The 27,209-nt window shown below is 47.2% G+C and overlaps 3 protein-coding genes across 6 annotated transcripts; all 3 read left to right on the top strand.

The window, feature by feature from the left end:
- The first annotated feature begins 473 nt into the window (after window positions 1-473).
- LOC136492737 (protein NARROW LEAF 1-like) lies at window positions 474-6,620 on the top strand. Of its 4 annotated transcripts, XM_066488740.1 has the most exons (8): window positions 477-1,029; window positions 1,314-1,371; window positions 3,287-3,361; window positions 3,749-4,301; window positions 4,389-4,532; window positions 4,766-5,006; window positions 5,197-5,697; window positions 5,804-6,620. In XM_066488740.1, exons 4-8 carry the CDS (start codon window positions 3,825-3,827, stop codon window positions 6,184-6,186), a joined length of 1,746 nt encoding a protein of 581 aa, XP_066344837.1. In that variant the 5' UTR covers window positions 477-1,029; window positions 1,314-1,371; window positions 3,287-3,361; window positions 3,749-3,824; the 3' UTR covers window positions 6,187-6,620. The 4 variants fall into 4 exon arrangements, with proteins under 4 accessions (XP_066344838.1, XP_066344837.1, XP_066344835.1 ...); XM_066488741.1 differs by having other exon boundaries at window positions 474-1,029; window positions 1,314-4,301; window positions 5,804-6,040; window positions 6,107-6,620; XM_066488738.1 differs by lacking the exon at window positions 3,287-3,361.
- Window positions 6,621-6,762: 142 nt separating this feature from the next.
- LOC136492739 (probable adenylate kinase 6, chloroplastic) lies at window positions 6,763-13,294 on the top strand. The gene is made up of 4 exons (XM_066488743.1): window positions 6,763-9,680; window positions 10,594-10,734; window positions 11,142-11,414; window positions 12,104-13,294. Exons 1-4 carry the CDS (start codon window positions 8,943-8,945, stop codon window positions 12,245-12,247), a joined length of 1,296 nt encoding a protein of 431 aa, XP_066344840.1. The 5' UTR covers window positions 6,763-8,942; the 3' UTR covers window positions 12,248-13,294.
- Window positions 13,295-19,816: 6,522 nt separating this feature from the next.
- On the top strand, window positions 19,817-22,052 carry LOC136494175 (trihelix transcription factor ASR3-like). Its single transcript, XM_066490333.1, has 2 exons — window positions 19,817-20,807; window positions 21,487-22,052. The coding sequence occupies exons 1-2, from the start codon at window positions 19,988-19,990 to the stop codon at window positions 21,816-21,818; spliced, it is 1,152 nt and encodes a 383-aa protein (XP_066346430.1). The 5' UTR covers window positions 19,817-19,987; the 3' UTR covers window positions 21,819-22,052.
- The last annotated feature ends 5,157 nt before the right edge of the window (window positions 22,053-27,209 follow it).

Here is a 27,209-nt window from a genome sequence, read left to right as displayed (position 1 = left end):
CTAAAAGAATAGCGCTCACCAAGTGGAGTTCAATGCTTTGCAAATTTCTTATAGAAAGACGCATGGTAATTCATTCTTGACTCGAGTCGGTGAATACTTAGCACGTACTACTTCCTCAGCCTTTTTTTGAAATGAAAGATTGAATGGCTGGGCGTTCAAGTTAAACTTATCTAATTTTATTTAAATTTACTAAAAAAAATATATCAACATACTCCCTACGTCCAACATTAGAAGTCGTTATAAAATACGTGCAGATTGAACTTTCTCAATTTTGATTAGGTTTGTAAAAAATACGTGCAACATTTATATTTTTAAATAAGTTTATTATGAAAGTATATTCAACAATTTATGTAATGATACTAATTATGTATTATAAATATTAATATTTTTTAATATATAATTGGTTAAAGTTAAAAAACTGATTCTAAAAAAACGAGAACGATGTCTATTTTAAGACATAGGGAGTATATATAGAATAAAAAAAAGGGAAGGGAGTATCTTGCGTGCCCATCATTTTCCAACTCACAATGCTCGTGCTGATGCCACGACCCACGCCTCCACGACTAATTCCCAGCTATGCTTGCCCATGTCACACGGGCTCAAGAGCAAATAATACTCCGGTGCCAGCAGCTAGAGCCACTCGTGCATTTGCTTCGTTTTTTCTTTCTTTCTTCAAATTGACCGAAATTCGCTGGTGCGTGTGCGTTTCCTATTCTATCTCCGTCACCCTTTTTCCTCCCTTCCCCACCTTCTTCTTCCTCCTCCCGTCCCCGACGGCGTGCTTCCTACTGCCGCCGTCGGCGAGCTGCTCATCCGCAGCATGACTCCTCATCCTGGCCGCCTCGTCCTACCTCCGGCGGCTGCTTCTCCCTGAATCCCGCTGCCCGCCAACCACCACGCCGCCTCTGCCAGCACGCGGGCCTCTGCCGCACCGCGCGGCTTCCAGACGCCTCGCTCGTCCATCCTCTCCACCTCCCTCCGCGGGCGAAAGTTCGGCCCCGCTCCGTCGAGCTCCCTCCGCTGTTCCGGGTGAGTCTACGCGCCACCTCCTCGTCCGGCCGAGTCCTTGTCGATTTTAGGCGCGCGCCCCTCCGCCGGCGGGCTGTGCTGCGCGGACGCGGTTCGCGGATCCGGCGGCCGGATCTGTGCCGTTCTCACCGCCGGCCTGTTCCCTCTCCTCGCGGCCTGTTCCTACTCCACTACCTACTTTTCCTGGGCCGCGTGGAGTGGAGTGGAGACCAGGGTTGGCCTTGGCCCTCCGCTGGCCGCTTAGATCCTCCCCGTCCTGACCTCTTTTACTCCTCTTGCTGCAGATCTGCTGGAGCGCCAGCAAGGCGGCCTCGCCATCCCTCCGGAGTCCGGAGCAGCAAGGTAAGGCCTGCTCGTTCTGTACTTCGCCTTGTCTCCTCTAGGTTTGGGCCTTTGGTGTTGCTTTGAATTTGAAAAAATGCTAGTAACCGGCGATTACAAGGATGCAACACAAGAATGGTCATCAGGCCTGTGTATAGAATTATGTATCCCCAAATTAGTTAAGTGTTATTAGTGAGCAGCTAAGTGCAGTTACCCACATTAGCAAAATGGGAGAAATATTAGAAGCAGCACTGGTGCAGGCCACCAGCGTCTGAAGTTTATGAACCCGAAATTTCGAAACCTTAACCTTCTGACTCTGATACTACAACTACTTAATGAATGAACTTGTGACAGTAGCACTTGATTAATCATGATAATACTATGTGAAATACATTTCAAATAAACTACATTGATGATCTGTTTTCAGTGTGCTTAAGATAGCTATATTAAGGAATAAGGATACATACAAAACATAAAAAGGTCACAATCCAGGAAATTTGTCCCACTCTCTCTCCTGGTCATTCCCTCTTTCTCTCTCCAGACTACAAGACAACAAGCAAGGGTGCCGTGCACTCCTACTGGCCACTGGATTGGTGGTCTTTGTGCGCTCACATCAACTACTCGCCATCCTCTCGACTCCTCCTTTGGACATGGCATTCCACTGCCTAGCGCCACCCGCTCCCAGTCCCAGGTAGCACTCCCCCAAGGCAAACCAAGAGAGCGGGGGAGAGACGACCGGTGGTCGGAGGGTGTATGAGGAGCTAGGAATACGAGATGGCGAGTCCCTGGCTTTCCCCTTTCTCGCTGCTGCTGGATCCTCCACCCACCATTGTGGCTGCTTCTCTTGTGGTCGAGTGGAGTGGCGGCGGAGATCTGTCTGTGCGGTCTTTAGTTGGGTTTCCCTTTTGCTGGTGACTAATTAATCCATCATAGCTTTGCTGTCTTGGATGGATTGTTTCCGTTTTTGCAAGAGCTGGGTTGGTGCTCTCAATCAGATCCAAATCTTTCATCTGTCTTCTCCTCATTGGTTGTGAACTCTTGTGCTTCACAGTGATGTATGACAGCTAGTCTGAATCCGTTCATTCATAGTTCCATTAGATTCTTTGTTTTGTTCTTAAACCAAAAACTGATACTAGTTGGTGCCGCCCATGGGAACCCAATCAAGCTGGGGACTGGGAAGCTAGTGCAGCTTTCCCAAAAATATTTGGGTTCAAGAAAATGATGTAGGATTTAGGTCAACTTTTACTCCTTTCCCTTCTGCTAGTAAGGTTTATTACATTCTGTATAGGAAATTGGATTAGGGTTGTTCATTTACTGATTGGGGTTATGATAAGTTGATAACTAGAACACCGACTACCTCTAGTTTCCATATCGATGTTTTGGTTAGGCACCTTATTTAGTTATTACGTTGTGATTTGTGTGGTGGAGATCCACATGGAAAGATATGTGCTAGGGAGTAGGGAATACAAGCAAACGATCGTTAAGGATCCTGCATCTACCTACTGGTGCAATAGTCAATGTGTTTCCTGTTTTGTGGGAGCTTGCATTGGCAACTCTAATATTTTGTGTATAATTTAAAACTCGTATAGTTTCCCCATTTTGCTGCTCATTAATCCTCCCCCCTTAGATACATGCATTTCCATTATAAATCATTTGCCGAGTGCCCTCCAAGATGGTCTACTGTAGTACTATAGGTATTTGAGGCATATCAATCAAATTTTCATCACTATATGTATTCATACCTTTCAATGTTCTCTGGACAAGTTATTTATTCAAGTTTGGCCTATCATGGCACCTGTCCATTTGTTTTACCCTCCCATGTTATAGGTATCTTAGCTCCATTTTGAGTTTTTGATTAATAATAATAAAAAAGAGGATAAGATATGCTCTTGTTGCATGCCTTATCTTCCCAAGTTGAACATTGATTAATCTGCAGGATAGGAGATGATGTGGATCCTTGGTATTGTGCATGTTTCTACTGAATTCATGCTTCCCTTGTGCACTTTTACTGGTAATCTGTTTTCATTATGGAAAAATTTTATCACTATAGTCTTCTTGATATAGCATTCTTCCACATGTTGTTATTCCACTGGGAGGAATGGTACTTCTAGAGAACTTAGCACTTATTCTCTGTCTCTGCAAACATAACTTTATTCTTTTAACATCATTCCTATTGCAACGCCTTTTGATGCTGGCTGCACGCAACCATTTTTTTACTTATTCTCTTAGACAATGCACTGCGGTGCTGTGATATTAGTTTTATATTCTCTCTGATTCGTGAACTTGTAGGTTTAATTCTTGATGAGCCATTTTCTGTTGATGACCTATGGACCTTTTTTCCTGTGGTCCGTCCTGCATCAACTTTAAAAGAGTTAACACCTATTTTTTTCATCTTTAGGTTTCTGCTCTGTCATGCTGCAGTTTTACAACGTTGAAGGCTTCAAAAATCTACAGAACTAGATGATACTTGCATAATGCAGCCCTCAGATATTTGGAAGGCGCATGCTGGTTCATCGCAGTCAGAGGGTTCGGGTCTGGATATGGAGAGGAACGGATGCAATCATAATTGTTGTCCATCTCCTCTCCAACCAATTGCCTCAGCTGGTCAGCACTCTGAAAGCAGCGCTGCATACTTTTCTTGGCCTACATCTACACTAATGCACGGCTCAGCTGAAGGCCGTGCTAATTACTTTGGGAATCTACAGAAGGGTGTACTACCAGGACATCTTGGTCGCTTGCCAAAGGGTCAGCAAGCCACCACCTTACTTGATTTAATGATTATAAGAGCATTCCACAGCAAGATTCTCCGCCGATTTAGTCTTGGTACAGCAATAGGCTTTAGAATCAGGGAAGGAACATTGACTGACACCCCTGCCATCCTTGTGTTTGTTGCTCGAAAGGTTCACAGGAAGTGGCTCAGCCCTACTCAATGTCTTCCAGCTGCCCTTGAGGTAGGCATGATTTTGTTTCATGTAGTTTAGAAAGTTATTTAAGTCATCTGAAATCACATATTCAGTTTCATTCCATTCCATAAACAGGGACCTGGGGGGGTGTGGTGTGATGTTGATGTTGTTGAATTTTCTTATTATGGTGCACCAGCCCCAACACCAAAGGAACAACTTTATGATGAGCTTGTTGATGGATTGCGTGGTAGCGACCCTATTGTAGGCTCAGGTTCACAGGTAACATTCTTTTGTTCTCTTATGCTGCATCTTGTTTGGACTACTTCATTACTTGACCACTTTTCATTTTTCATCAAATGACCTGCTTTGCTATAATCATACAATGACCAGTCTTACTTCAGGTCTGCAATGTTTTCCTATGGATCAAAATCACTTGGAGATAACTGATATACAAAGATTCATGAACTTGACATCTTCAGCTAAGAGTTGTCTTTTTTTAAAAAAATCTTTAGGTGGCTAGTCTTGAGACCTATGGGACTTTGGGTGCCATTGTCAAGAGTCGAACTGGCAATAAACAAGTTGGGTTCCTTACAAACAGGCATGTTGCGGTGGATCTGGATTATCCCAACCAGAAGATGTTCCATCCGCTGCCTCCTAATCTTGGACCTGGAGTTTACCTAGGTGCTGTTGAGAGAGCAACATCATTTATAACAGATGATGTTTGGTACGGGATCTACGCAGGAACAAACCCAGGTAAGATGTGAATAATAACTTTGGTCAAATTTTTGCACTTTATGGCATCTTTCTGCAAGACTTACCTTGCAGTACATTCTCCGCTGCTTATTTGAGTGTTTACTTTGACTTTTATTGTGATATTTTTTTCTTCAGTGTATTATATTGTTATCCTTATCCTCATGTCCTCTACGTTGTAATGTGGCTGCAGAAACTTTTGTCCGAGCTGATGGTGCATTTATACCATTTGCTGATGACTTTGACACTACTAGTGTCAGCACCTCGGTTAAAGGAGTTGGAGTCATTGGTGATGTGAAGGCAATTGATTTGCAATCCCCAATTGGCAGTCTCATCGGGAGACAAGTTGTCAAAGTTGGAAGAAGTTCTGGTCTGACGACGGGGACTGTTGTCGCATACGCACTTGAGTACAATGATGAGAAGGGAATATGCTTCTTCACTGACTTTCTTGTCGTTGGGGAGAACCAACAAACGTTTGATCTTGAAGGGGACAGTGGAAGCCTCATAATCTTAACAGGACAAGACGGTGAGAAGCCGCAGCCTATAGGGATTATATGGGGTGGTACAGCTAATCGGGGAAGGTTGAAACTTAAAAGTGGCCAGGGTCCAGAGAACTGGACAAGTGGAGTTGATCTCGGCCGCCTTCTTGATCTCCTGGAGCTAGATCTGATCACAACAAGTGAAGGACTACAAGGTTGTTTTTCCCAGCCAAAAGTCTCGATCAAAATTAAATATGTTAGGTCTTGTTTGTAGTATCATCTGCATTTCCTCTGATGGTCATTTTGTTCTTTTGTACACAGCTGCCTTGGATGAACAAAAGATTATTTTAGCTGCTGCTGCCGCTGCGGCTACTAATTCAACTGCCACAGAATCGTCACCTGTTGCTGGCCCTCAAGAGAATGATAAAATCGACAAAATCTATGAGCCTCTCGGCATCAACATCATTCCTCGAGATGGTTCTGCCATATCAACGGACCAACCCAACGAGAATATGGAAGAGCTAAACCTAATGTCTCCTATGCGCAACGGTGAAGAAGGTAATGGTGACTTGAATAACTTGGTGGACTTGGAATTAGAAAATTCACCTGATGGTATTTCTATAGCTCTGAACCTGGGAGAGCGGGAGCCAAAAAGACTCCGCACTGATTCTGATTCGACGCTGGACATAGACTTGCAGAAATGAGGCTTCTATGCTGCAGACGTGTTGCAGGAGGCTCTGCATTATTCAGCTTTTGTATTGATCATTGAAGGTATGGCCACAAAGGAAATAATCTGTTTCTGGACGACTGGACCTGTTGTCCTGCTTGGAGCTGGTCTGGGTTCAGCTGTGAAGCTCCTGAAGCCGGTTGCTCCTGCAGTTTTGCGTCTAGTGTCTAGTACTCGTATACGTAGTGTTGCGGAAGATGTCGGCACCACAATTAGACAGAGGCGCCATATTTCTTGCCCATGTAATGTTGTCATTTGTTGTATTCTCGTGTATATGTACTACATGAAGCATTGTAAAATTGAGCAACAGCTACCAGAGCTCGAGAATCTTAGGCGCAACCAACCAACCCCGTACCTGATGAATTGACAATAAAGCTGAATATTTTAGGTGTTTGGAAAGTGGTTACTCAACTTGGAATTTTGGCTTTCTCTGAATCAGGCAGGCTAAGGTTTGGACTTTGGACACAGCAGCCACTCTAGCTGAGTTCTCAGTAGTTCCTAGTGAATGTGTCCCCTGGTCACAAATTGTACTTTGTTGTTTTGGTCAAAATCACTCGAACTTTTAAGAGTTTCAAAATATTTAGTTTGGAAATAGAAAGTAGTGTCATGTGTAGATTTGTCTTCAAAGCTAGTTTCATAATATCATGCTTATTAGATATAAAAAGGGCGTACCCAGTGTAGAGAGCTTCCGCTCTGTGCGGGGTCTGGGGAAGGGTGTTAGTGGCAAGTCTTACCCTCGCTTGCGCAATGCGAGGAGACCGCGACTCGAACCCAGGACCTTCTGGTCACAGACGGTAAGACTCTACCGCTTGCACCAGACCATTAGATATAATATTATATTTTAATATTAAAAAATAATACGCATAGTTTGTAACCCACAGACCATAAAAGGTCGACGGCGATAAGAATTTATGTATCACGGTAACGGGAGGAAGTGTTCATCAGTGGTGATTTTTTAGCAAATACTCCCTCTGTTTAACAATAGAAGGCATATGTCGTCTCTCTAGGACAAACCTAGCCCACAATTTCTTTTATTATATATATTTGATTTTTGTAATGCAAATTATATCAGACATGCATTGAAAAATTATAAGAGCTTATGATGTCATTGTATCATATATAAATGACATTAATAATGGAGTATAATTCTCGGTTAAAGTCTTGCACCCAGAAAAACAACGTCTACTAATTTCACGGGAGGAACTGAGGACTCAATTCTAGACATGATAGATTTAGGGATTGTTCGGCTGGTCTTATTCGCTGGCTTATAAGTCATGGTATAGTATTTTTCTTTCTCAAAAAATGAGCCATACAAATCAGCACCAGCGGCTTTATAGGCAGCCGAACACTCCCTTAATAAACTACAGCAGCGCTAGCGCCCGAACGACCGTGGCGCAGCCTATCCCGTCCGCTGATTTTTTCCGCCTCGCATGCACACTCCGCCCCGTCGCAGCGCCCGCGCGTCCGGACGACTTGTCCCTCACGCGCAGCCCTCCCTGTCCGCCTTGATTCGAGGCCATTTGTCTCGCCCCGCACACGCACCCTGCCCCTGTCGCCCGTCTGCAGGACACCGCGCACGCCGCGCACCCCGTCCGCCAGCTCACCAACGCCCCATTCCCCAGTGCCCGTGCCATGCCACCATCACTCCCCGCTTCCCCCGACTCTTCGAACAACATGAAACACATGCAATATAAAACACTTGAATGCAACATACATATGAAAACAGATGAAACATCTTGAACATACACTTGCAACATATGTGTGAAATATATGCAACATCCAGATAACACACTTACAACTTGCAACATGAAAACTGCAACATAGGACTAGAACAACTGTATTATTTGGAACATATTGTTGGAACATGTGTGAAATATATGCAACATCTGGATGAGAACGCTTGCAACATACGTATAGAACAGATGAAATATTTTGAATAAACCTCTAAAACACTTACAACATGTGCAACATACCCCAATCTACTTTTACAACATCCGTATGAAACAATAACATACCTCTGAAAGCAACATACCTCTGAAACATATGAAACACTTGAAACATACGCTTGCAACATGCACTTTCATCGTAACATCTCCTTGCTGAGGTCGCGCATCGCGGCGGCCACGGCGTCGACGGCGGTCACGACCTTCTGGCGGGGAACGGCGGTGTCGGCAGCACCGCAACAGCACCTGGGCGTGCGCGGGGACGGGGCACGATGCGTGGCAGCGGGGGCGCAATACGCATCGAGCTAGCGCAGGCACGGCGACGCCGGCGCGGGATGGGGTGCGCGGTGGGGAAGACGTCACCACCGAGCGCACGTCGCAGCAGCACGGCGAGCACGGGAGTGGAAGATATTTTTGAGAGAGAAATGGTAAAACGTAGAGACAAAACAGGTCTATTGGGCTGGTAGCGCGCAGGCCTGAAAAAGTGGCGTCCCGACAGGACGACACCACTCCTGAGCATTACCGAATAAATTAAGGGTCTGTTTAGACCTGGGGCTAAAAATTAGCCCACCTTACAAAAATGAATTAAACATGAGCTAATTATGGACTAATGAAACCATTAATTAGCCCACATTAGCTCTTATTAGCCAGAATTAGCTTACATTTAGATATTTTTAATGATATATAAAAATATGGGCTAATTATTAGCTCATGATCCCAACACCCCTTAATATGATGTTATAGTCAGTGTATTTTTCTATGAATTTGGTACAAGTTAGAGGAGTTTGACATGTGGTGCAATATTTTATTGCATGTATTTTTCAATATAAAGGGTAAGATTTCCTTTTTCTTTTTTTCCTTATCCTTCCCTCCCGGCCTCCCGGGCGCACAGCTGGGTTTGACAATCGAACAGCCAGAATCCGGAAGATTCCACGTGGTGACGTGGATCTCTCCTCCGCCAGTCCTCCCAGACGACGTCACGACGGCAGTTTTCAATTCCGCACGTGACACTACCGGTCTGAGCCGACGCGTGGGTCCCACTACCTATGGCCCACTCGTCATCGACTTAAAGCACATGTCCCTACACCCCTCCCCTCCTCTCTCTCGTGCGTGTCGAAGTCGAACTCAAACACGGAAGTCACGAACGCGCGACAAAAAAAGAAGAAAAACCCGAGAAATATCTCTGCGGCCCTGCTCGTCTGGTCCCCCGAGCCGAGCCGGCGAGATGGCGGGGATCTCTCGCGCGATCCGGGCCTGCGCCGCCGCGTCCCGGCGGACCCTGGCCGCTGCTTCGGGGGCGGCGCTGCCGAAAGAGGAGGCAGCGGCGGGGGTGAGAACGGCGGCGACCGGGCGCAGGGGGCGGGATCAGGAGGACGGGAGGCGCGTGCAGTGGGTGTTCCTCGGGTGCCCCGGGGTGGGCAAGGGCACCTACGCCAGCCGCCTCTCGCAGCTGCTCGTCGTCCCGCACATCGCCACCGGCGACCTCGTCCGCGACGCCCTGGCCTCCCCTGGCCCCTTCTCGAAGAAGGTATAAATCTCAGCCTCAATGAATTACCTAGTCCTGAGATAGGTTGGGTTGATGGATCCGGTGCGTCATCTTCTAGTTCGCTTGTAAGCTCCACCTCCAAGCAATCATGTTGCGCGTGCCATGGATCATTGTTCATTGTTGCTCCACTTGCCCCTGCTGTACCATGGATCGTCGCCGCAGACGCAGACGTTAACCAACTCGTCACCTCTGAAACTAGGGTCTCTACGGATTGCACTTGCGTGCGTTCTGCTAGCATTTCATGCTGACAACCGTGGTAGTGCATACTCCCTCTGTCCCATATTATTTGTCGTTTGCGGTTTTCGTGCCACAAGTTTGACTCGATTGGTAGAAAATACGTACAACATTTGTATCTCCAAATAAATTTATTAAAAAACTAGATTGAAAGATCTTTCCAATGATACTAATTATGTACCATAAATATTAATATTTTTTAATATATATTTTATCAAAGTTGTTTCTCGAGAAGCGAAAGCGACAGATATTTTAGGACGGAGGGAGTAGCTAGGAAGTACTACAGCTCACGAAGGTGCTGGCTGTGCCTGCTTTTCACGATGCATTGCTTTCCGTAGGGAATAAAAGATTACTTGACCTGTAGAATAATCCTGTTAAAAGAAAATGTTTGGGTAAATTCATAACCATTAAGAAGCTTATAGTCTATAAGAAGCTCCACATAGGTTGCTGTTTAAATAAAAACCCAGTGTAAGGATGAAGTTAACCATTTGGCATGTGATTGTAGGCTGTAGCTTAGTCGTAGTCGTAGTTAGACCATAAGTCCATAACATTGTCGATACAATTCTGAATAGACCATTAGAGGCCCCTGTTGTGCCTCCTCCTCTTTGACTACTTTTTAGTTCCATTTCCTTGATTGTGTTTGGTTGTGTTTCTTTTCCAGCTTGCTGAGATTGTCAATCATGGAAAACTGGTGTCTGATGAGATCATCATAAATCTGCTGTCAAGACGTCTGGAAGAGGGAGAAGAAAAGGGTGAATTGGGGTTCATCCTTGATGGTTTTCCTCGAACCATAAGACAAGCGGTGAGCTAATTATTTGACCTGGCCGTAAGTATGCAAAAACACATACTTGCCTTATCAGGAAGCATTTTTCACTTGCATTTTCTTTTGAGTTCTTATCATATCTGAGCTGGGGAGTTACATGCTTTATGTGTTGTTTGGGACCAATAATGTGTAACTTGATCACAGTAGCGGTCTTAGACTCTTAGTATACTGGTACCTTTGTTGTCTTTCCTGATAGTTTCTCAAAGCAGACTAGCCAAATTTCATTAGTCAAGCACAAGTTGGTTAGAGTTGAATATATTTCCTCTGTTGTAGCCCTCAGCAATGAACAGTATATTAGTATCCTTGGATTTCTATCTTAACATTAACTGCGGTTGAACCTTAAGATTGCTAGGGTCTAATATTGTTTTTATCATGTGCCTTGTTAGGAGATACTTGAAGGAGTCACAGATATTGATTTGGTGATCAACCTCAAGCTCCGAGAAGAAGCTCTGCTTGCAAAATGCCTTGGCAGAAGGATGTGCAGCCAGTGTGGAGGAAACTTCAATGTGGCCTCCATTGATATTGAGGGTGGAAATGGTGGAGCTCGAATGTACATGCCTCCACTATTGCCTCCTCCACAGTGTGAATCGAAGCTAATAACCAGAGCAGATGATACTGAAGAAGTGGTAAAGGAGCGGCTACGTGTGTACCATGATTTGGTAGGTTCCAATTGCCTGAGATTGCCTTTTGAGAGTTTTAGCTTGCTCAGTACTCCCTCCGTTCCATTTTATCTGGCGCGCAAGTTAGAATGACATGGTCTCCTAGATTACACTTTGACCATTCATTTGCTTTGTATTATATTATTTATGCTTATAAACTTATGATCATTGGATAGTATAATTCATTACAAATCTAATCATATAAAGTTTTTATTTATTATAATAGTTAAAAATTATTTGCCTAATTATTGGTCAAAGTTTTTAAAGTTTGGATCTTGATGTACGTGTGCGCCCGATAAAATGGAACAGAGGTAGTATTTTTTTTAATATCTATTTATGCAACCTGAATACTCAATTTGTGCTACTTGTAGTAAATGAGTTTGTTGTTGATATATAGGCCAGCTAGACTATTTTCTTGCATTAAAAAAGACTATATATCTATGATTTGTATATGTGGAATAATGTAACATGCATTGCATTTTAATACTGCTTTTAATTTGGCATTTAAAAGTTGTGAGGATTTTTTTCAGACTTTAGTAAGGAGCATATGCACCTATATATTATGGAAATGTGACAAATGATTCTTCCTTCCTGTATCACTATAAGGTTTGAATGCTTGTGTGTTTGACTGTAGCATGTTTGTTGTGGTGTCATCATATACCTTACCAAGTGGGTTGTCATCTTTGCAGACTGAACCAGCGGAGGAATTCTACAGAGCACGTGGGAAACTCTTGGAGTTCAATCTACCTGGTGGAATACCCGAATCATGGCCAAAGTTATTGCAAGCCTTGAACATAGAAGACCCCGAAAATAAGAAATCTGCAGCAGCATGATTTTTTTTGTTTTTGTTTTAGGAACGCGAAGGGCGGGCCTGGTGCAAGCGGTATAGTACTACCGATCATGACCGGAAAGTCCTGGGTTCGAGCCGCAGCCTCCTTGCATTTGCACATCGCAAGGGTAAGGCTTGCTGCTAATACCCTTCCCCATACCCCGCACAGTGCGGGATGCTCTCAGCACTGGGTACGCCCTTTTTTGTTTTAGGAATGCACACTAAACTAAACATCTGTGGCTTATGTCAAAGTTAGTCAATTGATGAGCATTCCTTGTATCTTTAGAAAGCACAGTCCATTGAGGGTCCAGATTATTTTGGGGTAGCACTCAATTGTATAGTAGATTGGTCATCGATGGGCAAAATCGATGGATGTGCTGATTGTTATTGTTATCCTCGAACGGAAGGTGTGTAAAAGACAATAAATAATTGTTCAACGTCGAGAAATTCATTTGTAGCCTGTAACATTCATGTGCTTGTTGAAAGAGGACCAGAAGCATCTGAATCTTTGGGGATATGATTGAAGCTTTTCGTCTATGTGATGAGCTTTTTTGCTACCTATATACATTGCATGCGAGGAATCAGACATCACTGTGTTAGGTTGTCAGCTGGTTCATTGCATCATGTGTGAATATGATCTCATGTTTGCGGAATCAACCTGCTATTCTTGCCTTGGTCCTGCCAGTACGCAGGTGTCCCTAGATTGCAGCATGATATGTTTGAATCGCCATAGCGCCTACATACTGAGATTGATGAGTCTGAACTTGGCATGTGGCCAGGGATCACGCCCAAAATCAGGAGGATCTAGACAGTGGAGCACCTGCAACTGAAGAGAGCAAGCTGGGAACTCTTAGGTGTATAATCAGTTGCTCCACCACTATCCCTATTTTGCATTTCGATCACTGAATTTTTCCCAGTGAGGTTGCTGAAATTCTTATTTCTGGAAGCTACATAAGCCAGTCGAAGTGAGTTGTGCCAAATCTGGCAGGCTTCCTCTTGCCCTGCTCTTCCTTTTTTTCATACCTGGCCTAGTGGGACGATCTAATTCCGTGTGGGAATCCGATGAAAGAGCAGCAGTTAAACTGCTATGTCGGTTTGATGCTAATACATAGAGATTTAAAAGAAAGGTTTCTGTCAGCATCCCAGTGGGGGTGTAGCTAGCGCTCGCTTCGCATGCTAGAGGCACGGGGTTCGATTCCCGGCACCTCCATTCTTTATTTTTTTGCTCTATTTTTTAGCTCATGTTAGTGTTCTTCTTTGGGTCCATCCCACACGAAATAGCACAGTGCAGCGCCCTACACTCCTGAAATCGAAAGCGGTTCTGCCCTTGGCCAGTCGATCTGAGCCACAGGTCCCGAAAAGTTGACTGGTCTTGCTGAGAATACCCATGAGCCATTAGCTTGTTCGGGAGGCATTAAACGATCGTGGCTCTGTTTGTGTGCCCTTAAACTTGGTTTGGTCCGTTTCTTTTTTCATCCGAAACAGTGTTTTTCTCTCACAAATTCCTCCAGAATTTCTCCAAACCATCCAAATTCCTCCAGAACTATACCATCCGAACGGGACCCGTATACGATCGTGGATTATAAGCTGAAACAGTATTTTTCCCTCACATCAAACCAGCCAAACCAGTCAGCAGTAAATAATCCACGATCTAGCCCAGCCAGCCGAACAGGCTGGAGGTTGGGTGGACTGTTAGTAAATTTACTAAAAACTCAGTGGACCGTCGATACGATCACGCAGATCGTCCAATTGGACACGATAGGAAATCACTAGTCTTTGAAATGGAGAGAAATATTGAAGGATTGTCAGTATATGATAATAGACTGTCCATATATTATAGTGGCTAGGGTCCGGTGGCTCAAGTCATGTGTGACCGAAATGTCCAGTGGGGTTTACACAGGGGTGTCATAAGTTTGTTAGTCAAGTTTTGTTACGGCAGACCATCCGTCAGTGCACAATATGAACTTCAGATTCAATCTTGAGCTTGACGAGATTGGATCAGGTTAGGGTTTCGTGTGGGGCTTGTTCTAGGTATTTTCTAATTAAAGGCCTTTGGGACTCATCTATCATGGTACATTGGTAGGGTAGTGCTTGGGTAAATCCCTAAGCCATCAAATGGTTATATATTTCTACCATTTGTGGGATTTATAGGATGATTCTTATAGTTAGATTGGTGAGAACTTAAGCTATACTTACTAATCCACGAGCAAGATCTTGCTGGGGTCACCTATGTTGGTGTAGAGGTGAGATTGAAACTCTTCTCGACTCCGTCACCACCAAGGCACCAATGGAAGTGAAGAGAGCACTCCTTGCTCTTACCTAGCAATGGGAGTGACTCCGGGGTTGCTAGTGCTTGGGGGTGCCAGGGATCATGCCCAAAGTCAGGACGATCTAGACAATTGGAGCACCTCCAAAGTGTAGAGAGCAAACCGGCAACTCTTCGGTGTATAATGAATTGCTCCATGCGTCTAGCGCAATGATAGAAAAGCAGAAGCAGAACCTACATGTTGAAAGTTCAACTCCGCATCCTCACATAAAAATACCACTTCTTGTGCTACTTTAGTAAAAGAGTTAAATACACTGACGGCCCTTAAACTTGTAGCGTTGTGCCACTTAGATCCACGAACTCTCAAAATCGAAATTCGACCCCCAGAACTTGTTAAATGGTGCACTACAGGTCCATATCCCTTTGGAAGGTGCTGACTAGGCTAAATTTTTACAAAAAACACCCTGCTATAGTCATGTTCTACCCGCCCCATCCATCTCATAGGTCGCGCTCGCCGTTCGCGACTGCCGCCACGTGCGTAGTTTGATAGTTTCGTTGCGCCTCAGCTCATAGGACGCGCTCGCCATTCGCAGTCGCACCGGAGACCGCTCTACTGCCCCCTTCTAGACGCAGAGACGCCGCCCTGCGTGGTTATGTACCACTCACCAGCGCGAGGCACGCACACCACGACTTCCGCCTAGGCGGTCGTTGCGTCCAATGACGATGTCAACATGTGGCACCACCGTCAGCCGCCCTTGCGAGGTGTAGTTGTGCTGCCTATCGCGGCACATAGCTTGGCCACACACCGTGTGTCACGACGGTCTGTTGACTGCTGCATGCCTGTATGTGGGCAAAACATCGAAAGATGATATAGTCAATCAACAGAATGGGGGTTGTTGTTGTTGCCTATCCACACAATCAGGAAGGTACGTTGGCGCCTGGCGCGGAGAAGAACGTCACCGCCGCCATGCGCGCCGTCGCTGAGGCAATGGGCGGCGCCTTCTCCTTCGTCGGGAACCAGGCAGCGATACAGGACTCGTTCGTGCATGGCCGTGCAGTGCAGGAGGCACGCGTGTCGTCGTCGCGTGCCTGTGCGAGGAGGGCGGACGGCCAGTTTGGGGAGATGGACGGCGCGACGAGTTCCGTGGGCACGCAAGCTCCGGGAGTGTGCTGCTGTACCAGGGCGCCTGCGACCTCCGGGACGGCGCCGTGTCCACAGAGGCGTGGCTGGCCGGGCACCCCGGCAGGGCCAGTCTGATCCCGTTTTCTCGCACTGCCGCGAGGAAACCGCGCTGGTGGAAGGCCGGCCGTGAGGGAAGCGCACCAGGCACCGCACTGGTGGACTCCTGGCCGCGAGGGAAGCAACTACGAGCAAACCTCGCGGGTGGACGGCCGGCCGCCGACGTCGCGCACGTGGGAGACGACGGTCGCGGATGCTGCCGCACACGAGGGAGACTGAGGTAGGACGTGACTATCAAGGTGCTTTCTGTAAAAAAAATATTAGCCTAGTCAATGCCTCCCGAAGGGTTATTGACCTCTGGTGCATCACTTAACAAGTTTAGGGGCTCGAATTTCGATTTCGAGCGTTCGTGGACCTAAATGGCACAACGCCACAAGTTTAAAGTCTGCCAGCGTATTTAACTCTTAGTAAAATATATGATCCATTATTGGCGAGGATGCGCCTACGGCCTCGTGTCACGCTCCATCCGCGTCGCGTGCCCTTAAACCCGGCTTGATCCGTTTCTTTTTTCATCCAGAACAGTGTTTTCCTCTCATAAATTCCTCCAGAATTCCTACAAGCGAACGGGGCCATAGTCCTCAACAGACAAGGTTCATGGGCATTTTCTCTCCATGAGAAATAAAATCTTTTGACCTTTATGTTAATGAGTGGAGAAGATCTTACCCTAGGTCATGTTTTTTTTTATAATTAATTGCTCCAGCCGATCGAAGTGAGCTTTTCCAAAATTTGCAACGTAGCACTTCCTTCCTCGATCTTGCCTTGCTCGAAACTGCTTCACCTCGATAGCTTGCTGCAATTTTAGCGGTGGACATAACTTTTGTCCAACACATAGCTTGGAAGCACGGTAACTTTTAGAGACTTTTCCCTGTGTGCCATTATAAAAGATCGTAATCCTCTGTGTGCCCTTAAAAAAATTCAGCGGTCTTCAGCGCCACTACTCCAACTTTTTCGTGTCATTCATGCCACTTCTGTCAGTTTGGGCTCTAACGCCGTCAAACTGCAGGTGTGAAAAGACGAAAATGCCCTTAAGTTCAAATATGTTATTAATTTTTTTTGAGCATCTTAACGACTTCAAATGAAAAAACTCAAAACTAGAAAGTTGTAGATCTCGTCGAGATCTATAATTTTCATATAAATTTTTTTTCATTTAATTTCGCAAAAAAATATGATTTGATATGATTAATATATCTTAGAAAAATTATATTATTTTTTTTGCGAAATTAAATGAAAAAAAAATTTATATGAAAATTATAGATCTCGACGAGATCTACAACTTTCTAGTTTTGAGTTTTTTCATTTGAAGTCGTTAAGATGCTCAAAAAAAATTAATAACATATTTGAACTTAAGGGCATTTTCGTCTTTTCACACCTGCAGTTTGACGGCGTTAGAGCCCAAACTGACGGAAGTGGCATGGATGACATGAAAAAGTTGAAGTAGTGGCGCTGAAGACCGCTGAATTTTTTCAAGGACACACAGAGGATTACGATCTTTTATAATGGCACACAGGGAAAAGTCTCTAACTTTTACCCTTGTGGTCCATCTGTTTTGGTGCAAGTTATTTATAAAATAATATTTATCCCAGCATTACAAAGGGGGTGTGGAGTAGCTCATATGATAGAGCGCTCGCTTCGCATGCGAGAGGCACGCGGTTCAATTTTCCGCACCTCCATTTTTCCTTTTGCTTCTCCTTTTTTTTCTGCATCCACCGCATGGCAAAACTGCAATGGTGCACCGCTCTACGCTCCGGAAACTGAAAAGGGCGCCCGAAGAGAAAAGGTGCACTGCAGGAGCGCCTGGAACGCGATTTCTGGCATAACTCCCTCTCCGCTCCGGCCCTATCCATTCAGTTCGCTGGTCTCACACTGCACCGCACTCCAATTCCGTCCGGCCGGCCCAAACGCTTGCGTTTGAGCTCCACTTCAGTTAGCAGCAATGCAGACGCAGCATGGTAGGGGACTTGAGGCTTTCCTTCTTTACCCCACAAAAGGCAACCCAGCCCAACAATCCAGCCTATACTACGGCTAGCGCTAGCAAAAAGCCGCGGTTTGATGAGGAATGCTACTCCTACGCTAGGGTGGTGGCATCGTAGTGGGGACGTGGGGTTCCGGCGGTTGCGCTGCTAGGGATCCGCGATCATTCGGCGGCCGTTCTGTAGGCTGCCAGCCGCGGTGAACAAGGAGGTGGCAACAGAGGCCCAAGCGCCGCGTCTCTAGAATCCTAGTAGTAGAAGAATTTGAGGACTAGTGGACCTCGGCCTAGGCTATTAGGGCCGGGGGTGCTTCTGCTGCTACCGAACCCGGTGGTGATCACAGGCACTTGTGGGGGACTTTTGGCAAGTAGAGTAAATGATTACCGTGGAACCATACTTTGCATCTTCTTCTTCTTCTACTAAGATATTTTTCTAGGGACATAATAGTACTAGCTAGATTCATCATGTCCACATGCTTAAATATAATCCCCAACACCCAACAGGTGGCCAGAACGACCATCCCCCAGGGTGCCGGCCGGTGTGCACGACTCTGTCCGGAGAAATGACACCGCTGTGGGTTTGCTTTTTTCTTTTTCCCTCATATTTTTTTTTGTTCACACACACATTGTAAAATGTATACGGAGTATGTATAATGTATACGTGTATGTACGTATACTGGTAGTATGTCGAAGCACGTTCAGCGATTTACTATTATTAGGCCATGTTTAGTTCCACCAAAATCCAAACTTTGGCACTATGCAAAAAAAAAAAAAGATTCCCCGTCACATCAAATTTATAGTACATGTATGGAGTACTAAATGTTGACAAAATCAAAAACTAATTGCACAGTTTGGTTGTACTTTGCGAGGCGAACGTTTTGAGCCTAATTAGTCAACGATTGAACAATTATTACCAAATACAAACGAAATACTACAGTGCACTACAGTGCTACATGCTTTCCGGTGACGCCGATTCCACATGCAACTAAACGTGGCCTTAGCCCTTGTTTAGTTCGCGAAATTTGGAATTTGGGGCTACTGTAGCATCTTCGTTTTATTTGGAAAATAGTGTCTAAACATTGACTAATTAGGCTTAAAACGTTCGTCTCGCAATTTTCCACCAAACTGCGCAATTAGTTTTCCTTTTCGTCTACATTTAATGCTCCATGCACGGACCGCAAACATTCGATGTGACAGGTACTGTAGCAACTTTTTAGACTTTGGGGTCCAACTAAACAAGGGCTTACTTACTAGTACAGTAGATTATAGAGAGAGGACATGTGGTGCGACTGTTCCGGGTGCAGCACGCTCCGCATATGTCCAAGCAAGCACAATCACTCGGCCAACAGTGAGACCTCTTTCCTAGGCGGAACAGGGCAACAATGCGCTCAGAAATGGCGTGGCCGGCCGACGGGGCGGTCACTGCTGGGAGGGGCCCCGGCCCTGCCCGGAAATGAGGAGAGGACGCGGCACGCCGGCAGCTACGGGACACCCCGGTGGCGGTGCTCGCCTCGGCTCCGCGACAAGCCACAAACAGAAGTGCTCACTGGTCACCAGCCCCTCAGCCGCCGTTGCCATTAGCTACCGCCTACCGGCCACTAGTGGTAAGTGGCATAACAGAAGCCAGCAGAAGGCTAGCAATAGCACGGCACATCTTTCCCTTTTGTTTTCGTCTATCTACTGCGCCTGCGTGCGAGCATTGCGAAGAAGGTTACTAGAAAAACTGAAAAGAAACCGCGGGAAATGAGCAGGAGATGCAGGAGGAAAGGAAAAGAGGTGGAGATTGATGAGCCGTGATCGTGAACGAGCCCTGCCTGTTGCTTGCATCTCCCTCTCACATGAAGGCCGGGCGGGCGATGAGATGTGTGATGAGGTGGAGCTCTGCGCAGCGGCGCAGCGCAGCGCAGCCCCCACTCACATGGAGCGCCCTGCCACTGCCACTGCCACTGCCACTCACCCACCCAACGAGCTGAAACGAAACGCCCTCTGCCTGGCTGCAGTGTGCAGTGCACCTCGCGCTCTCGCTTGGCTGGGTGGGTTAAAGCTTAACGCCACCACTAAACCCAAGCCAACGCAACGCCGTGGGCATGTAAATACGGGGGACTCGGGGACGGGATGCCCTCGCCCGCGCCGCGCGTCTGAACCGCACCGCACCCAACCACACCGCCCTCGTCGCGTCCCAATGCCCACCAGCGCGCCGACCCAGACACCGCCGTAGCAGCAGCCACCAGCGCAGCCAGCCGGTGCCGCCGGGCTCGCCAGCCGTCTCATGTCGGCCAACACCGTAGCCAAGGCGGCGGCAGCGCCCATGACGACCGCGACCTCCTCCGACCCCTCGCCGTCGTCCTCGTCCGGCGCCGGGCCGTCCCCGCTCTCGCTGCTCCGCCCGCACACGCACACGCACGGCCACGGCCACGGCCACATGACGCCGCCGTCCCCGGCCTCCGCGCCCAGGGACTACCGCAAAGGCAACTGGACCCTCCAGGAGACGCTCATCCTCATCACGGCCAAGCGCCTGGACGACGACCGTCGCGCCGGCGGCGCCCATGGCCACGGCCACGGGGTGCCTCCCGCCGCGGCGGGGTCGCCCACGACGCCGCGGTCGGCGGAGCAGCGGTGGAAGTGGGTGGAGAACTACTGCTGGAACCACGGCTGCCTCCGCAGCCAGAACCAGTGCAACGACAAGTGGGACAACCTCCTCCGCGACTACAAGAAAGTCCGCGACTACGAGTCCCGCGCCACCGCAACCGCGCCGGCCACCGCCGCCCCCGCCCCCGGCGCCACCAACATACGGGGTCTCCCGTCCTATTGGGCCATGGAGCGGCACGAGCGCAAGGACCGCAACCTCCCCACCAACCTGGCGCCCGAGGTGTTCGACGCGCTGACGGACGTGCTCTCGCGCCGCGCCGCGCGGCGAGGGGGAGCGGCGATCGCGGCCGCACCGCCACCCCCGCTCGCGCTGCCTCCGCCACCGCCTCCTCCATCGCCGCCGAAGCCCCTTCTCGTTCAGCCCCGCGCTCCACCGCCTCCTCCTCCTCCGCTGCCACTTCCGGCGGTGGCCGTGGCGCCGCCGGCGACGTCGGTTTCCGGTATGGTCGGTCAGCGCGCGCGCCTGTACTTAATTCCAGCTGCTGTTACATCTGTGATCTATCCACCCGTTCCATTTACTGTTCGTCTCGTCTCAACTGACACGTGGGTCCGTAGATCGCCACGAGGTTATTTGTGTGCTTAGAGCCTGGCGTTATGATTGGGGGAGATCGGATGCTCTCGCGACCTGGTGTAATTATTTACCACACCAGGGGGGGTTCGCTTTTTAACTTTTTACTGTGCCTTCTTCCCGGGCGGTGGCAGTGGTAATAATGCTGTGCGATGAGAATAAAGCTGCGTGCAGAGTGCAGTGCAGCTCATGCATGCAGATGCAGGCCAAAGTAGGCGGCGAATCCTATAGTTTATAGAGGGTTTTACCTGCAGAGGTAAATAAATATAAATAAATAGATTTCATGGCTACTCCTACTCCAGCTGAAGCAATGCAAAGGAACAAAGGTTGCAATCACTTTGTAAAGGCATTGGCAGGATCCAATTGTAAAGCCTGAAAGCTTGGAGCAACTGTGCAAGCATGCAAACGAACTAACAAAGCACCCTTTGTTCTCCAGCTTGTTTGTTTTCGTAGTAAATAAACTATATTTAAACCATAATGCATGGTAACTGCTTTGTTGTTTAGCCTGTTACTGTAACGTTTTGATGATGTGTGGATGTACATGCATGCAGCGGAGGAGCTGACGGGGTCGTCGGAGTCCGGTGAGGACGGGTCGGACGGCGGCGAGCCGGAGCCGAAGCGGCGGCGGCTGAACCGGCTGGGGTCCAGCGTGATGCGCAGCGCGACGGTGCTGGCGCGCACCCTGGTGGCGTGCGAGGAGAAGCGGGAGCGGCGGCACCGGGAGGTCCTGGAGCTGGAGGAGCGGCGGCTGCGGCTGGAGGAGGAGCGCACGGAGGTGCGGCGCCAGGGCTTCGCGGGCCTTGTCTCCGCCGTCAACAGCCTCTCCAGCGCCATCCACGCGCTCGTCTCCGACCACCGCAGCGGCGACTCCGCCTCCCGGTAACCGGCCGGCCGGCAACGGCATTGAGCCCCGCAGCTACTAGCCCCGTCGTGGTCGATCATCTTCCTCCCAGCTCTGCTAGCTACCGCCGGCGTTGTGCAATCCGGCCGGACGGCCGGCTAGCTGAGCTCCGATGATCCAGGGACCGCCCGAGATGTAAATAAGGTGATGCGTGATTCATTGTTGGAGGCTGTGACTAGAAATTCTTTTGGAGGTGGAAGCGTATGTAGCATTGCATTGGTCTCGCCCTCGCATGCATGTACAAGGTTGTCCTGCTGCTAGGTGTATGCTTTGAGCTTCCCTTTTGTGCGCTTGCTTGCATGCATGCATGCATTGACTCGTTGTTGACTGGAGATGGAGCTTGCGATGAGTGGACATTGTTTCTGTAGCTGCCGTGGTGTGGTTATGATCGATGAGGCTGGCCGCTGCGGGTGCTGCCATTACCACTGCCTTCTTGGGTTCCGGGTTTGTCGCGGACGACGATCATTAGCGGCGCATGGCATGCAGGGTTAGAGGTAGAGGACGAAGGGGGAGGATCAGCAATCGAGGCAGCAGCCGTGGGGCCTGTTCACCTCGCTGCGCCGCGTGCAGGAACTCCACTGCACGGCTGCCAAGCCATTGCTCTCGTTCCTGCATGGTATTGGAGGAAGGAACCAAAGCTAGCTACCTCATGCATGCTAGCTCTAGTACTAGCTGAGACCCTGAGAGCAGAGCATGCATGCAGTAGCTAGCTAGTAGTAGCTCAAATGGAATGGCGCTTTTGCCCTCGTGGTGTCGTCGTGCCTCTGTATGCATGGTACTCTCGTCTCGTCTCTACCTCTACCTGGGCCTTGTTTAGTTCCCATCAAAATTCCAAGTTTTTTCACTCTCTCTCCATCACATCAATTTTTGAACGTTTGTATGGAGTATTAAATGTAGGTAAAAAAAATAACTAATTACATAGTTTAGTTGAAAATCACGAGATGAATCTTTTGAGCCTAGTTGGTCCACGATTGGACAATATTTGTCAAATAAGACAAAAATGATACTATTCATCAGATTGAAAAAACTTTCGATCTAAACAAGGCCCTGACGACGGATCGATGATTGTTCAACGAGTCTACTCATGGAATCGCCACCAGCGTCCGGTCGACTACTGTGAGAAGGTTGCAGCGACTTGACTCGTGTATCCCCGTACCCGTACCATATCTTGCTAGCCACGCACCTTTGTCTGTCTCTCTGTACTCGCCGCTCGTGCTGGATTCTCTCTCGTCACTCGTCAGTCATGCACCGTAGTAGTATTATTATATCTGGAGGTATGTGCGTACAGTACGTACCTACCACATCTCTGCACCGTCTTCTCAAATGTACTAGTAGTATCATCACGACAAGTAGGGTTCCAAAAAAGCGAGGCCTTAAAGAATTGTATTATCCATTGTCACCAGTACGCGTTGCCATTGGGTGCACTGGTGGCCTATGCTGCTATGCATATATGACTCGGGCCGTGTTTAGATGGCCACTGAATCGGCGCCGCCGAATTCAGTCGCTACACTGTAGCTACTGTAGCGTTTTGTTTTTATTTGATAATAATTGTCCAATCGTTGACTAATTAGGCTTAAAATGTTTGTTTCGTAAAGTACAACCAAACTGTGCAATTAGTTTTTGATTTCATCAACATTTAGTACTCCATGCATGTACCGCAAATTTGATGTGATGGAGAATCTTCTTTTTGCATAGTGCCAAATTCTGGATTTTGAGGGACTAAACATGGCCTCGATCGCATCTCGACCGGATTACTGTTGTACAGTACTACATAACTAGTACGCACTGTGTATGTAAATGTAATAGTACGTCCCAACAGTCGAGCCATAGGTCGACACGGCGGCGCCACCCGCGCCCGACCGGTCCGGCGACCAGTCAAGGGCGGCCCGGCGCAACGACGGCCCCGGAAGTGGACCGTGGGGCGGCCTGGGCGCCAGCACGTAGGAGACATGCGCGCATGACCGCATGCACCAGCTGCCGCGTGTTTAACTCTCGCTTGTACGTATGCACGTGTATCCACTTCAATTCACATGTGATGGAGTAGAATGGAACGGAGCTTAGTTTAATTTCACTCCAATACCCTTCAACATATATGGATTGAGATGAATAAATGCACATCCAAACAAGGTCTCGTATGAGTTCGTTGCAAAGAAAGCGAGAGGCATTTAACATACATATATGTGTCATAAAATTAAATGTCTATAAAACTATAGAATAAAACTCTCCAATAAAAATTAGCGAGTGTTTCATTCGTATCACTTAGATAGAAGATCGCAGATCGCGGTTCACGACTGTGGTGAGATGGAGAGGGGGAGAGAGAGAGGTGCTCATCAAGCTCCATGCCTGCGAATGAAGGAGCTGAAGCTGAGAACTGGATGCATGCATGCATGAAACTCCAGCTCTAGCGTCTGGCTGAAGTCGAAGTCGAAGTCGAAGTTGAGGTTGAGGTTGAGGTTGATGCATATATGATGCATGCAGGATACTCCAGCTCCGTAGCTGACTAGCTCGTCGTGCGAGCTGCGTGGCTCTTGTTGACCTGGTGCGGCGTGGATCCGGGAGGGTGTAAGCGTAATAACCAACATGCAAATTTATATATGTTACCTCCGTCCCATAAAAAGAATTATTGTGAGACTCGTTTTTGACTTGGTCTATAGAAAAAATATTAGTAACACTTGTATCTTCAAATAATTTATTATAAAAATATATTCAAAAATCTATCTAAAGATACTAATTATGTATCATAAATATAATATTAATATTTCAACATATAAATTTTGTTAAAATTAAAGATAGTTGACTTCTTAGGGAGTGAGAATGACCTTTTTTATATGGGACATGGGGAGTAGTGTCTGATCAAAGTTAGAATTAATTCAACTGAGTTTATAAAAAAATTATCAACATATATACTACTCTTCAGGCGCCCGTCCATCTCCTCTATATGGCAAAGACTAGGGGTCGATACCGCTGCATCTTTGTCTGATGAAGAGCTCTGGCACTTAAACACTCCGCACGGATTGGACAGCGACCTGTGGCCGTCTATTCTGCTTAGGGCCAGTTTGGATGCCAAAATTTTTGGCAAAATGCTACTGTAGCATTTTCGTTGTTATTTAGCAATTAGTGTCTAATCATAGTCTAATTAGACTTAAAAGATTCGTCTCGTGGATTTCGTCTAAACTATATAATTAGTTTTATTTTTTATTTATATTTAATGCTTCATACATACGTCAAAGATTCGATGTGACGGAGAATCTTGAAAAATTTAGCATTTTAAGGTGCAACTAAACAGGGCCTTACTCTACTTTGGCGTCTCTAGGACGCCGGGAACGGCGAGGGTCTTCCGGCAAGAACGATCCTCTGCTACCCAGGTCATTGCCAAAGTAATTGACGACCTCTCGACCCGGAAGAGACCGTTTCATATCGAAGAAAACAAGCAATCCTGAGAATGTTCAGGCTTGGCTCCTGTACCTGCAAAGCTGTAGAAATCTACGTTCCGTAACTACTAGCATTATGTAACTGAACGCGATCGATCTCTTTCTAATAAAATTCCAGGGGGGGGATCCTCTCCAGTCTCCCCCGTAGTCTTATATAAAAAAAAACATATATACTACTCTATCTGTCCCGAATTGATAATTGAAGACGAATTTAATAATATTTATTTAGTAGTCTATCCGCCCCGAATTGATAATCCTATTTCATATAGGGATATGGTAAACTATACAAAGCTTCGATCATAATTATTATATCGGTTTAGGACGTGGAACTTACACCAATAGGTTTAGATTTGTATTTAGAAAGCCAGCCTCTCGGATAGTACGGTACGGTTCTTAAAAATATATTTTGTAAGAATAATTGGTAGGAATCTATATTGTTTGATTTCATCCCAATCAAAACCTACTTATCGTTTCGAACCGAAGAGAGCGATAATATAAGTATCTTTTTCGTATTATATAAATGGCAAATTTTGCTATTGGACATGCCAAATGGCGCGTCTTTGCTGGAGGACACTGCGTTTTTCATCTTTTGCCGTGAGACACTCTGGTTTTTGGAAATACTGCCAGTGGGCACCGCAACCCAGTTGCACCCGGTTTTGGAGAGAGAAAACTTCATTTTGGACATCGGGTGCCCCTGAACCATAGTTGGCGCCGTCCCAACCTGGTCTGGTTCGACCCACTTAAAACGGCCGGCCCGCACCCGACTCGTCTCCACTGCTCCTCGTTCCCCCTCTTCACCGCAGAGGCGGCGGCGGCATAGGCTGCGGCGGCCGGTCGGGCGGGGGTGCCGGCGCGGCGTAGGTTGGCGGGCGTCGTCGACAGGAGAGCGGGCCTATAGAAGATGGCTACAGGATCTGGCGCTTCTTCGTCGACTGGGTCGCGTGGAGCGAGAGAGGGGCAGGCGCTGTGCCCTTTCTGCCACACGGCGACGGGCGTGGAGCGGACGTCGAGAACCACAAAAAATCCAGACAAGCCGTTCTACACTTGCAGGAATCGTGACTGGGTGAGTTTTCTTGATTTTGTTCTTGCTACATTTGGGCGTTTTGAAATCGGATGTAGGGTTCATCCTATTGATTTGGCTTTCGCTGTGAAATAGGGCAACGGTACCTGCAACTTCTTCATGTGGAAACCAGAGAGCGCTGGAGATGGCATGGATGGTGCAGCAGTGATGGCTGCGTTGAAGGCTCTGGAGAATTCTCTGTTGAACTTGAACAATGTTGTAGTTGCTCAGAGCACTGTTGTGGCTAGAATAGCTGGAGAGCAATTAGTTGTTAGGATGATGGTTGGGGCCAGTGTGTTTGTAGGTGTTGTTTGCTTTCTTGCTTTGTGCATGGTATTGTACAAGCAAGCATGAAGTATGATTTGTAATGTTTGTGAAATATGAATGAAATGCAGTTTGAATGGAGTAACTTCAACTTGATTTGTTCCCTTTTTTAGTTGTAAAGTTAAAATTGCAGCATCACTACCTTCAACTTAACAGCTGACTTAATTTTAGCATGACAAACACAGGCATACCAGATCATTAATTATGGAACATCATACCAGATGGCAATATCAAGTTGATACCAACAATAGCTAAGTTCACTACATTACCAGATTACAATACCAGGTTCACACCAACAATATCCAGGCTCAAAAGCACACAGATTACAATAGCAAGTTCATAGAACCACACAAAAGCACACCAAAAGCACAGGTGGCTCAAAAGGTTGCTTCTGTCTTGATGTTCCCAGTGCAGGCATCAGGCCCCTCCCCTCTTGCTCCTAGTGCAGGCGCTTGGGCTCTGACTCCTAGTCTGTGCCCCTAGGCTACCTCCAGCTTGCTGTTTGGCCTACCTCCTAGTGACTGGGGATCTTGGAACCCTGTAAGATGGCAGATGTGA

Source organism: Miscanthus floridulus, chromosome 11, assembly GCF_019320115.1.
Source record: "Miscanthus floridulus cultivar M001 chromosome 11, ASM1932011v1, whole genome shotgun sequence".
Lineage (NCBI taxonomy): Eukaryota > Viridiplantae > Streptophyta > Magnoliopsida > Poales > Poaceae > Miscanthus > Miscanthus floridulus.
This window is presented reverse-complemented; position numbering and strand designations above follow the sequence as displayed.